At 49.9% G+C, this 21,366-nt stretch overlaps 4 protein-coding genes across 5 annotated transcripts in view; 3 read left to right on the plus strand and 1 right to left on the minus strand.

Annotated features, from left to right (window-relative positions):
• The window catches only part of LOC121365583 (E3 ubiquitin/ISG15 ligase TRIM25-like), a 430,661-nt gene that overhangs the window by 311,077 nt on the left and 98,218 nt on the right, over positions 1-21,366 (plus strand). The window lies entirely within an intron of this gene.
• Positions 30-5,197, minus strand: C1QTNF2 (C1q and TNF related 2). Its single transcript, XM_041489916.1, has 3 exons — positions 4,978-5,197; positions 2,111-2,359; positions 30-955 (listed from the first exon to the last, which is right to left on the minus strand). The coding sequence occupies exons 2-3, from the start codon at positions 2,349-2,351 to the stop codon at positions 342-344; spliced, it is 855 nt and encodes a 284-aa protein (XP_041345850.1). The 5' UTR covers positions 2,352-2,359; positions 4,978-5,197; the 3' UTR covers positions 30-341.
• On the plus strand, positions 9,631-12,156 carry GDF9 (growth differentiation factor 9). Its single transcript, XM_041489909.1, has 2 exons — positions 9,631-10,060; positions 11,228-12,156. The coding sequence occupies exons 1-2, from the start codon at positions 9,631-9,633 to the stop codon at positions 12,154-12,156; spliced, it is 1,359 nt and encodes a 452-aa protein (XP_041345843.1).
• On the plus strand, positions 14,746-15,873 carry LOC121365595 (cytochrome b-c1 complex subunit 8). The gene is made up of 2 exons (XM_041489922.1): positions 14,746-15,077; positions 15,638-15,873. The coding sequence occupies exons 1-2, from the start codon at positions 14,924-14,926 to the stop codon at positions 15,730-15,732; spliced, it is 249 nt and encodes an 82-aa protein (XP_041345856.1). The 5' UTR covers positions 14,746-14,923; the 3' UTR covers positions 15,733-15,873.

Here is a 21,366-nt window from a genome sequence, read left to right on the forward strand (position 1 = left end):
CACTTCCCAGCTCAGCTTTAGGAAATGACTGTTGGTTTCCATGCTTTATTATAGCAATGCAATAACCAAAGCATTCTGCACCAGTATTTGAGTTACATGTCCATGGCATGTTGGAATAATCATGGAATACATAATGGGTGGCTTTGGAATGGAGACATTCATGAGGCTGCTGAAAGCTTGGTGCCCTGTGGAAAAGTCTAAATAGCCCATACAGGGTGCAGTCAGCTGATAATCCCACAGGCAAATGTGGAATCATCTGATAATCCCAGGCATGTCCCACGTAAGGCCACACTTTGTTGGACTGAGGCCCATTTCCTAATTTTTCCCCATAGTTTCTCCTCCTACACTTCATTGAGATAATCTTGGTCGGGATAAATCAAGAATCCAGTAAATAAGCTGTCTGTCCAGTAGGGATCATAAAAGAGCCCATTTTGCTCCGAGTAAAAGATTTGCAGCCACACCTCATCCTCCTGCTTCAGCGCCAGGATGGTGGATCCAGAGGCCACGTCGTGGTTCCCAGTGTTGGCATCAAAAGTCTTGATCCGGTACTGGCCGTTGTGCACCAGGCCGATGGCCAGGTGCTTGTTGGCCAAAGTGATGTCGTAGGTGAAGTAGTAAATCCCTGGGATGCTGCAGATGAACTTCCCACTGGAAGCATTGTAATGTCCTCCCTCGTTCATCAGGATCCTGTCGAACTTGATGGGCAGCCTCTCCCTGGGGTAGCTGGTGGACACGGCCACCGAGAAGGCAGACCTGGCCTTGCTGGCGCTGCAGCTGCAGGGCCCCGGCAGCCCGGGCTCCCCCTGGCTCCCTTTGGGCCCTTTCTTCCCCGGAGCCCCGATTTTCCCGGGATTGCCCTTTAAACCCTTGGGCCCCCGGGGCCCTCCCTTGCCAATGGCTCCAGCTTTCCCCTTCGGGCCTGGCTTGCCAGGGTTTCCTGTTCTGCCCTGGGGACCTGGAAGAGAAATGATCTTATCAGTTCTTATCACTCTTGAGGGAAAGAGCTGATACGGAGGGTGGAAAGGGGTTAGAGCATTGCAGCAGGGATTTCATTTAGCAGGAAGCCATTGCTGGTGTGAGAATCCCAATGAAATCCCACCGGGGGCTGGACTGACTGACCAGCCAGCGTAGGCAGGGAGCTGGTGTGGCAACAGGGGAATTCTGTCCTTTTTAAGGACCAAAAGGCTGATTCCATTATCTGGCTCACTTGAGAAAAAGAATGAATTACAGAACAAGCTTTAAATGCTTGGGTTTTATAGAGTGGGGCAGCTTTGTGAAGCTTTCAGAGCCTCAGTTTGAGCAGGTGAATACTTTTGATCTCATGTCTTTCCTTTTTCTTTGCTTTTTTTTTTTTTTTTTTTACATTTAGCATGTGACTGTATAAAAACAAGGTAGAAGTAAGCCTAGATGTGGTAAAAAAGCCCAGCCCAGCCCAGCCGGGGGATGAACCAGCAAACACGGGGGGGCAGGGGCTGCCTTGAGATGGGAAGGCAGTTGGGCTGGCAGTGATTCTGGCTGGTGGTATCTGATTTGAGCAAAACCGTGAGGATTTATGCAGCGCCTCTTGACGTGCTGCTAGCAAGAGCAGATCGAAATGCAGCTGCGGTGGAAATCTGCTCTCCAGATTCCCGGTTTGGGGAGGGAGGAGGGAGCAGCCGCAGGCTGGGCTCGCTGGCGTTGCTGAGGCAGGAGTGCTCTCTAGTGTGGCCGAGGGAAATCTCTGCTGTGCGCCGGGCTGCTCCTGCTGCCGGTGCCTCGGGCACAGCCCCGCCTCGGCTCTTTGCTCCGCGCCGGGTCCGGCACGGCCAGCGCCGGTCCCGTTACAGCGCTCGGGGCTGCCGGCGCTGCCTTTTCCCACGTGGCTCTGGTTTTCCTGGGAGCAGGAACCTGAGACAGATCCTTGTCATTCCTAGAGAGCCCAGAGCAGCGCAGGGCCAGCCTCACTGTGTCACAAAACGGAGCCGACACAAACTGCAGCTGTGAGGACGCGGTGCGAGCCCCTCGGACAAGCGGCAGCGTTCGGAGGAGGCTCCCATCAGGTGGAGCTGTGGAGGGGCTGTTGCCCCACAGCTTCCACCCTTCATGGTCACGTCGAGCGCCTCTCTCTTACCTTCATCGCCGTGCTCGCCTTTGTCGCCGTCCTGGCCGTCCTTGCCGTCCTTGCCCGGGAAGCCCATCCTGCCCACGGTGCCGGGAGCGCCGGGCACGCCGGGGGGCCCGGGGGGCCCGGGGGGCCCTGGCAGGCTGCAGGCCAGCTGGGCACCCTCCTGCAGCTCCCGCTTGGCAAAGCCCCCCAGGATGTGGTTTGCCACGCAGGGCACGGTCCAGAGGAGCAGCACAGCAGAGATCATGGCACAGCCTGTGGGGAGCAGACGGGATCAGGGAGCAGCCTGTGGGCACCGCTGGCACGGGTGGTGTAGAAACTTGCACGAAAATGAGAGATTATTTGGCTTGTCCTGGCAGGGTGGGGGAGCTCTTTGCTTTGGTGTGATGCGATTCCAAGGACTTGGCTCACGGAGTTTTCTAGGTCAGACCAATATTTTTATTAAATTTACTCTTCTCCAAGTCTGTATCTGTGGCCATCCCTCATTTCGTTTTGCTCCCTGAGCCTCTTTTCTCCCAAAACACCAGGAGCAATGGCAGAGGGGTGCAGACACCAAGCAGGGGAGTGGAAGAAGGAGAAGGGGACATCTCCAGTATGACCTGCCCGTGGCTGGGTCACTAGGGTTTCTTCAAAGCACAAAGCCCATCATGTGGTGAGGGCAGGACTCCGAAGAGAGGCCGGGCAGGCTTTGGGCCAGGCCTTAGTGCCTTTTGCCTGTCAGATGAGCTGAGCCTCATCCCCTTCCCCACTGCAGCTCAGCTTTAGCAGCTCCCCAGTACTGCTATGTGCAACTCCTGCCCTGGAAATAAGATGCTCAAAGCACTGGGTAAATTCCATGTTGGCCTTAGCTCTTATCCTGCTCTCAGCTCCTGAGGGGTGGAAATGCATATTTAGATGCTCCAAATCCAGCCAGCTGATCCTACATATTTATGCTCAGTGGGAGCCCCCAGTTCTGTGATATTCTAATTAAGAACATGCAGAGGAGAGGGAAATGCAAACCAGATCCAGGGCTGGATGTGGCTGCTTAAGCCCTTTGGTTCTTCAGCTCTGATTTGCTGCTGGTTGGTTTAATGTGAGATGGAGAACACCACCCAGTGTTCATGTGGAAAGTTGAATGAAGGCTTCTGAGTTAATGGGAAGGGAAACAAAATGCCTTGTGGAGTGGGAGATCACAAGGCAAGCTGCATCCCTGCTTCCCAGGAAGCCCTCCAAAGGGACAGAGCAGTGAGAGGTGTCTGGAGGTAGATGTGACTCCCAAGCTGTGGCAGGGAAAAATGTCATTGTGCAGCATAACCTGGAGAAAAGCTGGGAATGCCTCATGTGGACAAGAAAGGTGTGAGAAGGATGGGAGGCCTCCTGTTTTTCACCATAATCACTTCTGTTGCCTTGAGACAGCCCAGGTCCTTAACCTGATGGGATAAAAAGAGGCAAACAAAATCCCCCGAGGTCGGGAGGTCTGTGGGACCAGTTCTTGGATAAGTGGGGAGTGTCCAAGTAGCTGGGGCTGTGCTCTGGCACAGCTCCAGAGCTGGTGCTAATTAACAGCACCACAAGAACGCTTCATCCCATATCCCAGCAATGTGTGTGGGATGCAAAGCACCACCACTTCCACAAGAGCATCTATAAATAACCTCTTCAAGAAATCTTTTTGAAAGAGAGCAAACCTCATGCTGTTCCACCTTAAAAGGAAAATTGTTCCTCAATATAGAAGGTCCGATGAGCTCCAAAAAGCAAATTGGAAGCAGATCAGCATCTCCCCTCTCCGTGGTGTGGGCAGCCAGCCCAGCACAGGAGGCTGTGCAGCAGCAGGGCTGATTTTCCAATGACATTTTAACCAATGGCTTTGTCACCAGGGTTAGAGACCTCTGGGCCGTGACCAATGCCTGTTGTGCATTAAAGAAGTGTTTCTGTGAGAAAAGATCCTGCCTGGAAGAGTCAGGATCAGCTGTACTTTCTGCTGCTTCCAGGGCAGCTGGGCTGAAATCCCAGAGGAAAATCCCTGAGGGTTGCCAGATGCAGGGTTTGGTGGCACGTGCAGTGACGATGATTTTTTGGCCAGTGAAGCCACCCTGTGCCATGTGGTGGTGGGAATAGGAAACTGAGGGAATTGCTGCTTGGAGGGAGGGAGGCAGGAGCAGGAGCAGGGACCCAGCAGTGAGCAAGCACCGTGACTTTCTTCTCTATTTCCTTTCAGTGTTCGAGGCTTTCTCAAATAAAACATCCATCTTTGTGCCTCACAATTTCCTAGTGTACCTCAAGGTGTCTTAATTAATCTTTAAGATAATAATTATCCCCATGAGCCTAATTCTCAGCTCTGGAGGTTGCCCTGCAACATCCCCGGGGTGGAAGCAAAAGGAGCCCTTGGGTGTGAGGCTGATTTCGGTGAAATCAGGTGTGACAGCAGTGACAGAACACAGGAAATGGGTAGATTTAACTGATAGGAGCCAGGGAAGCACTTACACCAACAGCGGTTTGAGGCGTTCCCCGCTGCTGCACAAAGCAAAGGAGGGAAAGCAGAGGATGCACCTTCTGTCCTTGGCTGCAGGCACCGGGAATTCCTGTGCCAAACCTTCCCTAGCCTGGAGCAGAAACACCAGGAATTCCTGTGCCAAACCCTTCCTAACCCCGAGCTCAAACCCGTCTCGGCAGCTGCCCAGTGCAGGACAGGCTGAAGGAGGTGGGAGCTCCCAGCAAAAGCAGAGGAATGTTTCCCTCTTGGTGTTATTTCTTTAACTGGCAACTGTTGGCTTTATGGATTCCTGTGCAAGCTTTGGAAACCTGAGTGCTCAGTGACTTAGACCTTATTTGGGAAGTTTTCAAAGTAAAGGTTAAGAGGAGGGAGAGGCAGAGAAAGGAAAAGTGGATCTACTCACCAGCCTGATCTCCTCAGTGAGATCCTGACAGGCGCTGGCAGCCCCCAGGGCTTCAGGCAGATGTTTTGCTGCAGATCCACAGCCCCGTCCTGCCACAGCAGGGTTTGGGAGGGCTGTGCAGGATTAACTTTGGTCCCTTTTATTCCTGTTTTACTCCTTCTTGTGCGTAGTTTGAGCTCCCTGCAGCAGCTCCACTTTGGCTCCACGTTGCCAAAGGCATATTTTTATTATTGTGTAATGGATCTGTGCCTCTTCCTCAGTCACGTGGCGCGGGAAAGGATTTTTATGCACATGTGGCTGGAAGGCTCTTGATGCTTGGGGAGCTTTTTCCTTTCTCCCTCTCCCTCACAGTCCTGCAGGAAAGACTCAGGGGCTGCCTGGATCCTTTCTGATTGATGCTGCCCCTCTCTACTGTAGTCACTGCCCGCACAAGCAGGGAATGGGTAACGCTGATCCAACAGGGAACAACTTTCACACTTTATCCTGGAGCATTAAAGGGAAGAAAATCTTATCCCAGGGGTGGAAACTCACTTGAATCCCTCCAGGCTTGAATTTAAGGACAAAGCCATGAAGCAGCATCAGTTCTGCAAAGGCAAATTTGTACCTCAGCACTTCTTCAGGCTGATGTGCACTACAAAATACAATTTTGTCTTAGCGATGGCAGGGCAGGAATGTTTCTGTCTTGGGAAAGGATTAGGATTTTGTTTTAAGCTTGGAAAATAATTACAACCTCCCAACAATTGCTTCAGGTAAGGCAGGAACAGCAGGAGCAGCAGCTGAGGCTGGAGCAGGATGCTCTGGGATTTTGCCAGGGCTGGTATTGACCAGACTCATCTTTGGTGGTGGGTTCCTGCTCTGGCCCCACCAGGATCCCTCATGGGCGTGGGACAGGCGTGTGCCTGGTGGCAGGGCTCCAAACCCTGCCCTGCAGCCAGTAAATCCTTTCTGCTCAGTGCAGAACATCAGCTGATCAGGAGAATGCTGGAATTGCCATTCCTTGCTCTGCCCAAATTCATCCTTCTCAGAGCTGTTGTGGTTTATTTTTAAGTTTTCCCCTGTGCTTGCTTTTGGCACTTGGTGGGAACAGATCTGACATAAAAACGAAGTCTGTATGCAGTTGGCTTTGTGAGCTGGGGCCAGTTGAGATGCTCCTGGGAGGACTGGGAACATTTGGCTGAGGAAGCACAGGGCTGTTTTCGTGCTGTGCTGACAGTCCCACAGAGCCCCTGCAGAGCCAGCGCCCCGGCCCCGGCTCCCTGGCACTGAGCAACCTCCAGGGGAACAGCCCCTCTTCCCAAACCCCTGCAATCTTCAGCTTTGCATTTCCCTGGGAAAAGGGCTGTTCTAGAAAAGCTGGCTCACCTCTGGCACTGGGGTGAGCACAGCTGGGACAGACCCAGACACTGCTGTGAGGGCTGCTCTGAAATTGGTCAGAAAAAGTCTCACTTTTTGCCGGTCTCTATGAATTTGTAAGAGCCCAGATCTCGTGCTGGGCCCCTCTGCCTGGGTGTGGGCCAAAAGGCTCAAGGCATTGCGTGTGAAATAGGAAACCAGGTGAAAGCTTCCGTGGGCTTTGCTGCCATGCCAGTGGGATGGCTCTGGGAAGCCACAGTGGTTTCCTGATGGTGTGGGAAAGGAACAGCTCCTCTGCTGCTCCTGCTCCTACCCCATGGCACCTGTGCTTCGGGATGGGTGTGACATGGGCCAGGGACAGAGGATGCTTGGACACACAGCAATCCTGACAGGCAGCTCCATGCAGGAGCAGGGAATTCACAGTTCAGGGTGGTTTTGTGCCCAGGTCTGCAGCATGGGGAAGGCAGTGAGAGCCTGACCTAGTTCAGCAGCATGGGGAGAAACTGCTGGGAAGCTCCTGCTGGGCAGATGGAAAATCTGTGCTGCACAGCCAGGCCAGGCTCCACCGGGGTCCCAGACAGCTCTGCTGAGAACACTTGGCAGCACAATTTGTTAAATAAACAAACTGCACAGAGAATCAGAGCTGCCTGAGACTCGTGCTCAGTGCTTTTTGTGTCAGTGAGACACTGCAGGGGACATTCAGTAGATCTCATCCCCTCTGTGCTGCTTTTTAGCAGAAGCCTCTGTGCTGTGACTCCCGTGGTGTCCCCAGGGAAGGGGGGCTGGGGGTGCAGTCCCTGCTCAGGATGCTCTGCCTGGAGTGGGGAGGGGGGAACAACTCAAACAATGCCCTGCTTGAAAAGCTGTCAGTGAGTGGAGAAGTGGTTCACACTGCTTTTGGGGTGAATAATGCTAAAACCAGCCTGACCCTTGGATCCCAAAGGTAAACATCCTGAGAGCAAGGTGAAAATATGGTAGATGATGAAGTGCCTGAAAAAGGAACAAAAACGTGATGCTACTGACACCTCACCCAAAGCTGCTGAGCTGGCACAGCTGGCCCAGACACATCTGCCTGACAGCCCAGGCCCACTGTTTAATAGAGGGTTTTCCAGCACACCCCTCCTGGAGAGTGTGTGGAGATTCCTCCCTGGAGTGGGACACTCCTCAAGGCTGAGCCAAAGAGATTTGCCCACTGTCGTTGGTCTGGATGAGTAACACAATTCTCTAGCTAATGCTTTTTGCTATCTTTAGTATAATTGCCTCAATATAACTGCTTTAATATAAATGCTTCAATTTTGCTTCAAAACTAGTGCACTGTACTATACTAGTAGTTCTGGCTACCCATACTGGCTAGCAAATAATTCTGTTTAAGGCCTTTTTAGTCTTATCACTAGCATGTGATAAATCATTTATTTTTATATAAATATATCTGGTTTGTCATCCTTAATCCTGCAGGACAAAGTCACCTAAAGGTTCATTCACCCTTTACTGTTGCTGTGCACGTGCTGTGGGGGAGAAGTGGGAGTGCCTAAATGTGGGTAACCATCAGTTCCCAGCCCAGGACAGGGCTGTGTCCCAGCCTGGAAGGATTTCCCCTTGTTTACCTTCTGAGAACTCACTGGTTTCATTGTTAGGCACTGACCTTGCAGCCACGACTTTGTAACCAAATAAAATGATTCAGCAAATGCCAGAAGAGCTGAAATTCACACCAAGGCTGGAGGCAGCTTAAAACCCAGCAGTAACAATGGGAGTGTGCCTCACCACAGATGAGTGTCAGTGCTTTGGGGTTTTGGGGACATACTAATGGGAAGGAAGAAGCATTTTTCCACCCAACAGGCTTTCAGTCTTATTGTGGGATGGTGATTTGAGTAATTTTTATTGCCCTGCATAAAAGCAGTTTGGAAGTCTGTAAGCAGCCTACAGAGAGTGATTGTCCCTCTCCAAAAGCCCCCATAAAAATGAGTCAAAACCCTGTTTAAACTTAAAGGATGCCCTTGAGACCATTAGCTGTGCTTAGGAGCCGCAGCCCTGACCCATTAAGATAAAAATAAATAGAGCTTATTTTGGGAAGACGGAAGTGGGAACCAGCCCAATCACCAGTGAGCCACTGCCAGCACTGAGCAGATGCTGTGTAAATCTTGGGGTTGATGCTTTTTGTTCCACATACCTTCTATTAATAATTCAAAGTAAATTCAGGAAATTCTGTAATTCAAAGTAAATTCAGCAACCTTTTTGACTCACCACAATTGGCCTCTGCCTTGATTCCAAGTAATATAGTTAGACAAGAAGGGATTTCTGAAAACACCTTGTGTTTCCCAATCACAAAAATCCTCCAGCCCCCCTGCTCTGGAGTTTGCAGCACCAGACTTGCACCTTAACCACATGCAACAATAATATAAAATAAAAAAGACACCAACAAAATGAGAAACAATTTCCCTACTCCTACCTTAAAGCCACAACTGAAACCCTGTGACAAAGATCCTGCAAGAAGGATCAGTATAAAAAATTTCTGAAAAAATAACTCAAATCTGGTGTACAGCAGGTGACCTCAAACCTCACCTCAGGCAGCAAACAAGGCAGGTAACACCAGCAGACTCCATTTTCACAATTTTTGATTCTTCAGGGATTTCTTTGCTCTCCAGCTCATAAACAAGAGATTCTCGGGCAGGAAAATACACCAGGGAAGCTGAAAGAGATAGCAACAAGCTTGGCAAACTCAGCTTTCCACTGCAGCACACCAAGGCAAGAGGGAGAACATCTGACAGAACTCCTAATTTAAGCTCCCTGTAAGATGCTCTCAAAGCAGCCTCAAACCTTCTTCCTTAACAAAACCCACAACTTTATACCCAGTGAGCAGCTGGGGGCTGGATTGTTCCACTCAGAGCTGGTAAAACTACTCCACCAGCACATGGAAAGAGGCCAAAGGCTAAGAGGAGTAATATTTAGCTTTATATATTCCTGCAAATAAACCAGGATTAATTAGAGCAGGCAACACTAACGCCTCCCCAGCTCCCTCTGCGGGCTGGCACTCACTCCCAGCCTGTCATTTCCCATGTGAAAAAGGTTAACTCAGAATTAGTATCTCTTTATAATAAGCTTCTAGGGTCAAGGCTTAGCCCAACTGCACTGAACCTGTGGTTTCAGGGGCCAGCTGCAGACCTTTCTCTTTGCTTCCTAATCAGAAGGAAACCTCCCTCACATTCCACAGCTGCAACCTATATAAGGGATGGGGCTCAGGCACTCCTGTTTTTCCTCGAATACTTGAGGGGAGGTAATTTTTCATCTGCAGCCCTCGAGAGCATGGAGAGCACTTGGAGGATTTGTGTTTGTTTGTACTGCTGCTTGTCCTGGCTCTCTGCTGGCACCCAGTGCTCGCCCCGCTCCAGGGGCCGGGGGGGCTCTGGGGAGGCCCCTGGGTTTTTGGCAGCTCCTGAGGATGCTGCCAGCCAGCTCAGCGCGGGGCTGCAGCTGCCCCAAGGTGGGGCACCAGCCCATGCCCTCCTGCCCCCCCTGCTCAAGGTGCTGCACGACCGCGGCCCCCGCGGCTGGCACGGCGAGGCGCCGCGGCTGCAGCCGGACTCCAAGGCCCTTCGGTACATGAAGAGGCTGTACAGGATGTCTGCCACCAGGGACGGCATCCCCAAGGCGCAGCGAGGCCGCCTCTATAACACGGTGCGGCTCTTCACCCCGTGCTGGGAATGCGAGCACAGCCCCGCGCACCTGGGGACAGGTAGGTAGGTGTGCGGGTTTCTGTGTGTTCTGTGCAGGCAGCACCAGATAAAAATACCTCCTTCCTTTTGAGCTGCTGCTATTTTAGTCCTGGAGGCTCTTCTCCTGAACTGGGGGAGTTTTTCATAGCCTACTTCTCCTTGAGTGGCATTAGGTACAGACTTTACAGGCTGGGGAACACCACACAAGTGGTATGTACGAGGCATGCTGATGTTTCAGGCTGACTCATCTCCTCATGAGTCAGAAAAAGGCACAAGCAGATCTAAGTGAAGTAAGAAAAGTGGAAAAAATGTTGAGGTATAATGGGCAGTACATTTCCTTCTACAGCCCATCTTGGCTTTGCTTTTCTCAAAGAGCTACAGCACTGGTATGAGACTTGTACCAAGCTGCCAGAACCCACTGCCAGAGGCTCCTCTCCTTGCCTGGTACATTTGCTAGAGAAGAATCACAACCAAAGCCTGAAGGGAAGAGTAGAATTACTGTAAATCAGGCTCAGAGCTGGGATGGCTGGGCACACTGTAACTTATGGTGCTTCCATGGCTTTCTTAAATGTGGGCTGCCCACAACAACAGCACCCAGAAATCGTTGGCTGTTAATCCTGCTGAGGTGACCTGAGTTCTCCTGACCTGGGTTTTTCACTAGAAAGACAGATAAACACAAGCATTGTGCTGCTGCGCAGGAACAGCCCTTTGAGGATGATTTCATGGTTTGTATCATCTGGAGTGTTTAGTTCCTGTTACCCCACACCAGCACTAAAGAGACAACAGCTGACTTCCTCCTCTGCTGGTTCTTTTAAGGAAATGAATCCTAATAACTGTTAAAATCAGGAGTTTTCTTTTGGTGGTTTTCTTGTTGGTTTTTTTTTTTTTTTCTGACTTCCTCCTCTGCTGGTTCTTTTAAGGAAATGAATCCTAATAACTGTTAAAATCAGGGGTTTTCTTTTGGTGGTTTTCTTGTTGGGTTTTTTTTTTTTTTTTTTTAAGATTTCTTAATTTTTAACTCATATGTCCCTGTCCAAAGTAGAAATTTCACATAGTAAATATAAGGGAGGGCATTGAAATTTTTCTTATGCTGCTGAATACTTTTTATTTATCCACTACAACAGTATTTATGTCTAGGTGGAAAAATAAGACATACTAACATTACAGGAATCTGTTTCCCTTCCCAGGAGATGTTCACTCGGTGGATTTACTCTTCAGCTTGGATCGTGTTACTGCTCTGGAGCACTTACTCAAGTCTGTCTTGCTCTATTCCTTTGACACATCTGTTCCCATTTCCTCTTCCATTACCTGCATATGCCATTTATCCCTTAAGGAACATGATTTTTCCAGCCAAGTTTGTCCCAGCATTTCCCACTCTTTAGCTTTTAGCCTGCACTTTGACGTTAGGAAACGCAAATGGGTGGAGATGGATGTGACTTCTTTCCTCCAGCCTCTGATTGCTATGAACAGGAGGAACGTGCACATGGCTCTGAACTTCACTTGTCTGACGGGTGACCCACAAGGGAGCACGAAACTGGAAAACGCTGTTAATGTGACACTGGTTCCCCCTTCCCTTCTGCTGTATCTGAATGACACCAGCGAGCAAGCTTATCACCGGGGCAGCTCACTGGGGCACGGGGGGAAAAGCAGCAGCCCGCTGGTGGATCCTCCGCAGGGTGACCAAGGCAACCCCCAGGGTAAAAGGGCGTCTCGCCAGCGAAGGAACGAGAACCCCAAAGCGGCCCCAGCCACCTCGCCTCATAACCTGAGCGAGTACCTGAAGCAGTTCGCGTTCCCTCAGCACGAGTGCGAGCTGCACAACTTCCGCCTGAGCTTCAGCCAGCTGCGCTGGGACCGCTGGATCATCGCCCCGCACCGCTACAGCCCGCAGTTCTGCCGCGGGGACTGTCCCCGCGCGCTGGGCCACCGCTACGGCTCCCCGGTGCACACCATGGTGCAGACCCTCATCTACGAGCGGCTGGACCCCTCGGTGCCCAGGCCCTCGTGTGTGCCGGCCGCCTACAGCCCGCTCAGCGTGCTGACCATCGAGCCCGACGGCTCCATCGCCTACAAGGAGTACGAGGACATGATCGCCACCAAGTGCACCTGCCGCTAGCGGCACTCTGCTTCGGGCCGCGTCCGCACTCCCAAACACAGCTTTTAGTTTTGCACTCTCAGGGTCCTGCAGCTACGGCCGACCGAGCGGCGCTGCTGGAACTGCGGGAGCTGGGAGTCAGCACCGCGTTAGCAGAAGGGGGTTCACATCAGACCACTGCTTTTTGTACTCACTCAGCCTTTCTAGAATGTGCAATTAAATGTAAATAGTGTCTTTTTATCAGGAGGATTTTGCATTTAAAATGGGGGAAAGGTTTCAAGTACTAAATGTCTATTTTTAAGCTGCTTTATTACAGATTTAAAAAAAAAAAAGAGAGAAATAAATGGCTATCAAACATACCCTGACATGCAGTGCCTGCTACTCTGCCTCTACGGAAACCTTGTGTGTGGCATCTCCAGCAATGACTAGGGAGGGGAGAAAGTCTTTAATGTCAGGATTATTTCTTCAGTTTTTCATTCTCTTCCCCTACCACGTTCCAGCTCTTCCAAGCAGGGTGACAAAACCCTTCCTCACCGTTCTATGGTTAACGTGTTGTTTTTTGCTTTTCTTCTGTTGCACTTTTTGGGCTTTCTCAGGTAAAAGAAGGGTAAGAATTTAAAAGCAGCTGTGGGTAATTTGCGAACACTTAAATCAAGGCACTTCTTTTGGTAACAATTGGCATCAGGTGAGGTTTCCTTTGATTCAAGAATAAGGAGCAGCTGTCCATGGGGTGAGGGCAGAGGATTGTCCACTGGAGCCACACTGCCACTGGCTTCTGAAGTAGGAAGAATTGTTTAAAAAGCTTAATCCCCCAAAATGGCTTCTAAAAGCCTTAAATGTTGATGTAAATGCTGTTCAGTGGGTTTAATGTTCTGAAATGTGGGGCCACAGCTTTGTTTCACAATGAAACTGTAGGTAACAAGTGCCTCAACTCTAGATGCTTTCACATCAAATTTTTACTGTAATTGATTTATTATGATTTATTTTCTCCACCTGGACTTGGGATTTATATACACAAAACCTCTCAGCTTTAGTGGGGATTTTTCTTTTTTGTTAATTAAAGGCTGTGGAGCAGCACTGTCTTGTAAAACTTGTTCAGAACATCCTTTAATGTTGACTTGCTAATAGATTAATGAATAAATGCTGTAACTTTCTGCACTCAGCCACCCAACCAGCCCCTACCTGAGCTCCTGAGCACTTCCAGAGGCTGGGAATTCAGCCTGGCAGGGCAGGGACTGCTGAGTGGTGTCAGTCTGGTTCACCTGGTCACTGAACACACGGATGGTGGGGTGTCTGGAGAGCTCCTGCAGTGCTAATCTGCCCTAAAAGTGAGGATCCTGCTCCAGCTTTCAGTCTCTGACTGCTGAAATCAAAGTGGTTGACACCAAAAGCTCAAAACAGAATCCTGGTGTCACATAAAACCGTCCTGGTGCCAGCACTGTGGGCAGCTGGGTCAGGTTGGATTGTACCACTCCTGCTTTTCCCTTCAAACCCTGGGAATTTGGCTTTGCTCACCTGCCAGAAAAGAAAAATAAATGGAATTGTTTCCTGAGACAAATCCTTCTAATTATGGTGAAATGTCTAATGTAGTCCAATAATCCTAATATATTCTAGTAGTCCATTAATGGGTATAATTTTTCATATAGTATAATAATTCCAATAATATTAAATATGTGTAATATATTGTAATAATTCCAATAATGTTGAACCTAATATATTCTAATAATAATTCCAACAAGGTTGAAAATGTTCAACATATTCTAACAAATGTAATGTAGTGCAATATTAGTTTAAATAATGGCAAATATGTCTAATATAGCACAATGATGCAAATAAAGTTGAAAATGTCTAATGCAGTCTAATAATTCTACTATAATTCAAATCATTGTGAAAATGTATAATATTCTAACCATGCTCATCTAGTTTAATAATAATTCCAATAATGTTAAATATGCCTAACAATTCTAGTATCTTCTAATAATTTCAACAATGTGGAAGATTATTAATTATAGTATAGTAATCCTAACAATTATCCATTAATGTGGAAGCTGATATACTATTATAATTCTAATAGACTCTAATTATAATTGCAATAATGTTGAAGATCTCTAATATATTCTAATAATAATTTAAATAAGTTTGATGTTGAATATATTCTATAATTCGAATAATATGGAATATGTCTAATATAGTCTAATAATTATAGACTCTATTAATAATTTCAGTGATATTGAAGCTATCTAATATAATCTAATAGTAATTTCAGTTATGTGGTAGGTGTCTCATACATTCTAATAATAATTCCAATATTGTTTACGACGCTCATTGCGGGGCGGGGAGAGAGGAGGGGTGTGGCGGAATATTTAACCTTTAAAAGCATTTTCCAGCGCTAACTCTTCCATAATTCCACGATTTTCTGCTTCAGACACTTCGGCGGAACTCCACAATCGCCACAGAAAAGCGGGTTTTTCCTCAGACCATGATTTGTTTTCCATCGGAGCTCCACAATCGCCACAGGAAAAGTGGAGTTTTCCTCAGGCCATGATTTATTTTCCATCGGAGCTCCCTTCCCTCAGGACAGAACCCGTTCATGGCGCACATCATTTATTACAAATCGCCTGTTAAAAACACCCTTTAGTATAACTGTGATTTATCACACGCATATTTCATCGCCTCTACCGTTTATTACAAACGGAAAGCGCAGCTCGCGGTGCCCCGGAAGGCCTCGCCGAGGCAGTTCCGGGGCGGGCGGCGGCCATTGCGCGGTGACCGAGGGGACGCCGCGGCCATGGGGAAGCACTTCGGGAACCTGGCGCGGGTGCGCCATGTCATCTCCTACAGCCTGTCGCCCTTCGAGCAGCAAGCCTTCCCCAATGTCTTGTCCCACAGCGTCCCCAACGTGGGCCGCCGCTTCGCCTCCCAGGTGTTGAAGGTGGTGCCCCGTGAGTACAGGGGGGGTTTCCTCTTTTTTGTACCCCTTTCGTAGTGTAAGTTTGGGCAGGGGGGAAGCACTGGGGCAGGGCGGGGGTTGTGGGATGTTGTTGTGTCGCAGGAGGGAGGTGCCGAGCGCGGTGCGGTGTCCCCTCACTGCGGTGTCCCCATATTGTGAATATTCCATTCTCCCAGTGTCCCCGTGTGGTGAAACCCCCTTATTCCAGTGTCCCCGTGTGGTGAAACCCCCTTATTCCAGTGTCCCCTCCCTGCGGTGTCCTTTTGTAGGTGTCCAGTCACTGCATCGTATGCCACTTTATTGTGAGTGCCCCCTTAGTGCAGTGTCCCCTCACTGCATTATTCCCTTAGAGCAGCGTTCCCTCATTCCACTGTCCCTTCATGGAGAGCGTCCCTTAGAGCAGCATTCCCTCATTCCACTGTCCCTTCATGGAGAGCGTCCCTTAGAGCAGCGTTCCCTCATTCCACTGTCCCTTCATGGAGAGCGTCCCTTTCTAGCAGTGTCCCCTCATTGTGGTGTCCCCTGACCGTGGCTGTCCTCTGTCCCTGCCAGCTCTAGCCCTCGGTTACCTCATTTATTCCTGGGGCACGCAGGAGTTTGAGCGGCTCAAGAGGAAGAACCCGGCTGACTACGAGCACGACCAGTGACCAGGAGCAGTGACCAGTGCCCACGAGCAGTGCCCACGTGGCTCCGGAGCTCCCCGGGGACCTGCTGTGCTTGTTCCCATGGCCGGAGGGGATTAACAGGGAGATAAGCCTTGGCTAATAAACTGTAACTTTGCCCCATGACTCTGTGTGAAATCCGTGTCTTGAGCTGTTTGAGGTGAGGAGCATCAAATCCCTTGTCTGGTGCAGTGTCCCCTCACTGCATTATTCCCTTAGAGCAGCGTTCCCTCATTCCACTGTCCCTTCATGGAGAGCGTCCCTTAGAGCAGCGTTCCCTCATTCCACTGTCCCTTCATGGAGAGCGTCCCTTTCTAGCAGTGTCCCCTCATTGTGGTGTCCCCTGACCGTGGCTGTCCTCTGTCCCTGCCAGCTCTAGCCCTCGGTTACCTCATTTATTCCTGGGGCACGCAGGAGTTTGAGCGGCTCAAGAGGAAGAACCCGGCTGACTACGAGCACGACCAGTGACCAGGAGCAGTGACCAGTGCCCACGAGCAGTGCCCACGTGGCTCCGGAGCTCCCCGGGGACCTGCTGTGCTTGTTCCCATGGCCGGAGGGGATTAACAGAGAGATAAGCCTTGGCTAATAAACTGTAACTTTGCCCCATGACTCTGTGTGAAATCCGTGTCTTGAGCTGTTTGAGGTGAGGAGCATCAAATCCCTTGTCTGGTTCTCTCTGTACAGGCAGATAATCAGGCTGAAGTTCCATGTGCTCGGATGTTTTATCTTAGAGCACTTCCAGCCTTCGTAATTCCTGTTTCTTTGAAATATTCCTCAGTATAAAGTGCAGCAAGGGCTGTTTTGGAATTGTTCCTTGTCCCCTTTATTTTTCCCATCACTGGCTGGCTGCTGCTTTTCCTTCAGCCTTGAGATCTGTGAAAAACAAACACTCCCTGGTTTGGTATTGATTAAAGCTGGATGGGCTGGCTGGTGGCTTGGGATTTGGGATGGACCCTGACCTCTGGCTGGAGGCTCGCCCTTCACGGGAGCCCCGGGCAAAAGATGAAGGGGAACAGGTACAGGCTGCACCAGGAGAGGTTTCATCTCTGTGTAACAAAGGAATTTTTTCCAGTGAGAACAATCTGTCCCTGGAACAGCCTGGGGGTTTCAGGAGGTGACTGGACAGGGTGCCAGGTAACCTCCTCTGGGCTCCCTTCCCACAAATGCCTGCACCAGCTGATCTGCCAAGGTCCCTTCCAACCTGGGCTGTTCTCTGATCCTGTGATTCTAATTACCTAGTTATGCTAATGTTAATTGGGTAATTAACTACACCTATATCTGATCAGTGGTAAGAGGCTGCATCAGAACCTTCTTGAAAACTGCCAGGAGAAGCAAGACTGTTTAATGCCTGAAGATGATTAAAAAAATCAGCTGCTGGTAATAAAGTTGACACAGGGTGACAAATTCACCTTGTGTCTCTGAGTATAGAAACACCTTCACTGTTGGAAGCTCAGAACATCTGGCTGGTTCCTTTATCCTAATTTTTCCCTCCCAGTGTTCCTCTGACTTGCCTCAAGCTCCCACCCCATGCACAGCAACACGTTGGTGTTCCTGCCGTGCTATTCCTGGAGCTGTCCTGGGAGTTTATCTTATCTGCAGGGCAGGAATGACGTTTCCTTGTGTGCTCAGGGCTGAGCTGTCAGGAAGACAATGATGCTCAGGCTCTCACTTCAGGAAGCTGGGGCGATGCAATTTTTATAGCTCAGTGCTGGAGTATTTTGGGGATCAGAGCACGTGAGACTGAGCTCAGCCTCTTGTGTTTCCTCCAAGCACTGCCTGAGGTTGGCACAAGTAGCAATAAAATCAATCAGCCAGTGCTCCCAAGTTGTCCCCAAAATATTCTGTGCTTAGCTGCATTTTGGGTCACTGGTATTTTCTAGGCAGCTTAAGCAAGCGGGGGACAACAAACTGGCTGCTGTGGCTGTGAGCTGGCAGAAATGTACAGAGGCAGATTTATCTCAGAAGAGACCTCAAAGCCCATCCAGTGCCATCCCTGCCGTGGCAGGGACACCTTTCACTGTCCCAGGCTGCTCCCAGCCCTGTCCAGCCTGGCCTTGGACACTGCCAGGGATCCAGGGGCAGCCACAGCTGCTCTGGGAAATGTGTGTCAGGGCCTCAGAGGGAACAATTCCCGACATCCCATCTCACCCTGCCTCTGGCACTTTGAGTGTCTGTCGCTGTGTGCCTGTGTAACAGCCCCCGTCCCTGAGATGCTTCATTCAGAACGCGGTGTCCTCAGTGGCAGCCCCGTGCAGCTGTGCCTCAGCAGCTCTGTCACCGAGCGCTGTCCCAGCGGCCGCCCGGGGCTCTCACGAGGTCCCTGCTCCTGCTCGCAGACGGCCGAACTGTGCCTGGCCCAGGGGCCAGACTAACGCAAACAGAGGGGCAGCGGCACCGCGGCCACGGTCAGCGCCGAGGGACAGGGTCAGCACCGAGCTGCTCCAGCCCGCTGCTACCCTGCCCAGCCTCCCCTGCCCCTGCCCCATCCTGACCTTGCCCAGCCATCCCAAACTTTCCCAGCCATCCTGTGACTCTGCCCATGGGCATTTCAGAGTCTGAACAAGGTGCTTGAGAAGTTTTCACTCATTTATTTCTGTTTTCCTTTGGGCAATTATTAGAAGTGGCAACAGAGCAACACTTTTATGTTTCTTTTCTCACATCTCTGCTGTGGTGTCTTACTGGCCTGTGGGAATTGAGGGCATGGAAAGGACCCGCTCAGTTACACTCTTTTTTCCCCCCAGTTTCTTGCACAGAGCACTTTGCTGCCTGACAGGGACAGTCTGATGCTATTAGTGACCCAGAGGGACAGACAACAATTCTATCTATCATCATCACAAAGTACCAGCCTTCCCCAGCCAAAAAAGCTGAGAGATGATGACTTACAGAGGGCTCTGCTGCTCTTCCAAACCCTGTGCTTCATGGAAGTAGTCAGGGCTCCTGCTCCTGCTGCTTGTCCTCCTTTGTGTTCTACACTAGTGCCTGATGGAAACAGCAGAAATTAGAACTCAGTTACATGAAAAGGAAGGACTCCATGGGAAAAACAACTGAGAAAGTCCCACCCAAATATAAAATAAACTTTTTACATTCAGCTACTTGTCTGCCATGATTTACTGTCCCATTTCCTTCCCTTCTTAAGATCCAAGAAGGTGAAATAAGGAAAATTTTGCTTCCTTCTCCCAGAGAAGCAAAACAAGTAGGGCAGAGGAAGGTGTGTAAGAACCATCCTGTGATGGGAATGATCAAATAGTGTTGTACACTGTGCTGGGAAGGTTTTTCTTTTCATCCCAGGGAAATTTGGGCTAAGGGGAAATCATCTGACATCGCTGCATTATCTTAATCTAAGTCACTTGCCCTCCACGCTGGCACTTGTGCTTCACATTAAGCAATCAGAGAAACAGAGCCTGTGACATCCAGATCTGTATTTACAATTTAGCTAAAACAGTTCATTATACACTTACTACTTTATAAAGTAATTTAGTAATTATATAGTAATTTAATAAAGTAATCATATTTCCTTGAATTCAAACAGTGCGTTCCAAAACCTGCACACAGTGACACAGGCTGGAATTCTCTACATCACTCTGCAACCTCAGATGTCTTGACCTGACAGACGTGGGTGCCAGACAGAACCAGAGCGTGCTTTGGGTTAAAGCTCTTGCAGTTTCCCCACCTTCACCAGCCCAGGCTGCTCCAAGCCCCATCCAGCAAGGTGCACAAGATCCCACAGGTGAGGAGCCACGAGACACTGGGACAAGCACAAGTGTGTAGGCAGAGGGGAGAGGAGATGAGAGGTACCAGCTGTGCTCACTCCTGTCTCTGCTGCTGCAACCTCACTCCACAATGGAAAAACTGACTTTTCCTCTCCATGCCAATGAGCCCCTCCACCCCCATGGGAGCTGCTGGCACTTTTGGAAGCCTGATGGTGAGTGACACAGCTGGAGGCAGAGATGGCTCATCAATGAAACCACAGTCTGCACATGGAGCTCCTCAGCTCCAGACAAGCCCTGAGCAGCCTCTTCCATTATCTACCCAGAGATGATTATCTCTGACACCTTGGGATTCCTGGGGGAAGAGCTCTGTGAGTTATCACACATTTTGCATTCCCAAGCCCAACTGGAAAATGTTACACCTGCTTTTTGAGCACTGTGTGCCTGGAAATAAAGGTCAAGCAACTTCCTTATGGTTCTTTCATGTACCAACAGTGAGAAACAAATGCACAATTCTCTGCTCCAAATCAGCTTGGCAAGACAACCCTTACCCCTGGTTGGCCAACTCAGAGCTACAGAAGTTAAATTAGGCTTTTGATCCTGACCACAATAATTTGGGCCACCCCCCCTTTTGCTTACAAATAGACCATGGAGTTCTGGTAACATCTTAGGAGGGCTTTAAAAAAAGGAACAGCTGGCACAAGGGGTCAGCACAACTGACCAGACAAAGTACAAGTGGAAGGGGAGTAAATCATTAGCTCGAGTCAGGCCTTGAACCAGATCACTGCAGCAGATGTAGACTTAGCAATTCCCTCTTGCTCCAAAGCGAACTTTGCTCCTGTAATAACGGGCAGCTGATGCAACGATAAGAGAATGAAGTCTATAAAAATGTAGCTGACAGCCTGGGGAGTCCTGACTGGAGCTCTTTGTGCCTCCTCTGCCCACGGCTGCTCCAAGGGACAGCTCCCGCTAGGAAGATGCACTGGTGGAAAGTGATGGCAGCCCTTCTGCTCTGCTCACTGCTGCTCAGCCAGGTAAACTGAGACCATACTGAAATAAACTATTTAAAGGGCTAATTCAAAGGACAGGCAGTCCACAAAAGGTGTTATGATCTGGATGGAAAACTGGCAGGAGCTAAGACATGACAGCAGGGCTTTTTAGAGGATTCAACATCATAGAAATGTAGAGTTACTGCCTAGTGAGTACTGGGCTGCTCTGAGCCACAGCTCAGCCAGTGATTCTGCCTTCACTCCCAAGAAGATGAAAACCATCATTAATTTGGGTAGATATTTCTCTGGGCTCAGGCTGCAAACCGTGCTTTACCCAGAGGGTCTGCAATCTGAAAACCAGAAAGATTTCAAGCGCTTCACTTAAAATGAAGACTGTTGAGCTCAGCAGCAGAACAAGGGAGCGCTGCAGCTGCCACGTGTGCTGACGGTCACCCTGCTCTGTTTCAGAGCCACGGCGTGTCCCTGTCCCCGCGGCAGCCCCAGGCCCAGCCCCGCAGCCCCCGGCAGCGGCGGATGACGCCCTTCTGGAGAGGAGTGTCCCTGAGACCCATCGGAGCCTCGTGCAGGGACAACAGCGAGTGCCTCACCATGCTCTGCAGGTAAGCACGCTGGAACTTCCCACCTGGGCTCCTCCACGTGGGATCCAGAGGTCACTCTGGGCATAAAACAAGATACCAGGAATAGGGATGGGGAAACAGAGTCAGACTCTTTAGTAAGCAGAACAAACAGAGCAGAGTCCAGGTCTCCCGAGCGCCAGCCCCAGTCCTTTCACTGCAACCCCAAATAACCTGGCTGGGCAAAGAGAACAGAGGGCTCCAGACAGCTTTTAGGCAATTTATAGACCTTCCCATTAATCCTCCCTTCTAAAGCATGTACTAAGGAAAAGTGAAAAAGCCTGTATT

The sequence above is a fragment of the Pyrgilauda ruficollis genome, unplaced genomic scaffold, assembly GCF_017590135.1.
Source record: "Pyrgilauda ruficollis isolate IOZ18807 unplaced genomic scaffold, ASM1759013v1 scaffold97, whole genome shotgun sequence".
NCBI lineage: Eukaryota > Metazoa > Chordata > Aves > Passeriformes > Passeridae > Pyrgilauda > Pyrgilauda ruficollis.

Excerpts from the sequence above, each read along its gene's own strand:
- GDF9 (XM_041489909.1), top strand. The coding sequence starts at position 9,631 with ATGGAGAGCACTTGGAGGATTTGTGTTTGTTTGTACTGCTGCTTGTCC. Across the intron at positions 10,061-11,227 it reads CCCCGCGCACCTGGGGACAG|GAGATGTTCACTCGGTGGAT; the intron begins GTAGGTAGGTGT and ends TTCCCTTCCCAG.
- C1QTNF2 (XM_041489916.1), bottom strand. The coding sequence starts at position 2,351 with ATGATCTCTGCTGTGCTGCTCCTCTGGACCGTGCCCTGCGTGGCAAAC. Across the intron at positions 956-2,110 it reads AGGCGAGCACGGCGATGAAG|GTCCCCAGGGCAGAACAGGA; the intron begins GTAAGAGAGAGG and ends TTTCTCTTCCAG.
- LOC121365595 (XM_041489922.1), top strand. The coding sequence starts at position 14,924 with ATGGGGAAGCACTTCGGGAACCTGGCGCGGGTGCGCCATGTCATCTCC. Across the intron at positions 15,078-15,637 it reads GGTGTTGAAGGTGGTGCCCC|CTCTAGCCCTCGGTTACCTC; the intron begins GTGAGTACAGGG and ends TGTCCCTGCCAG.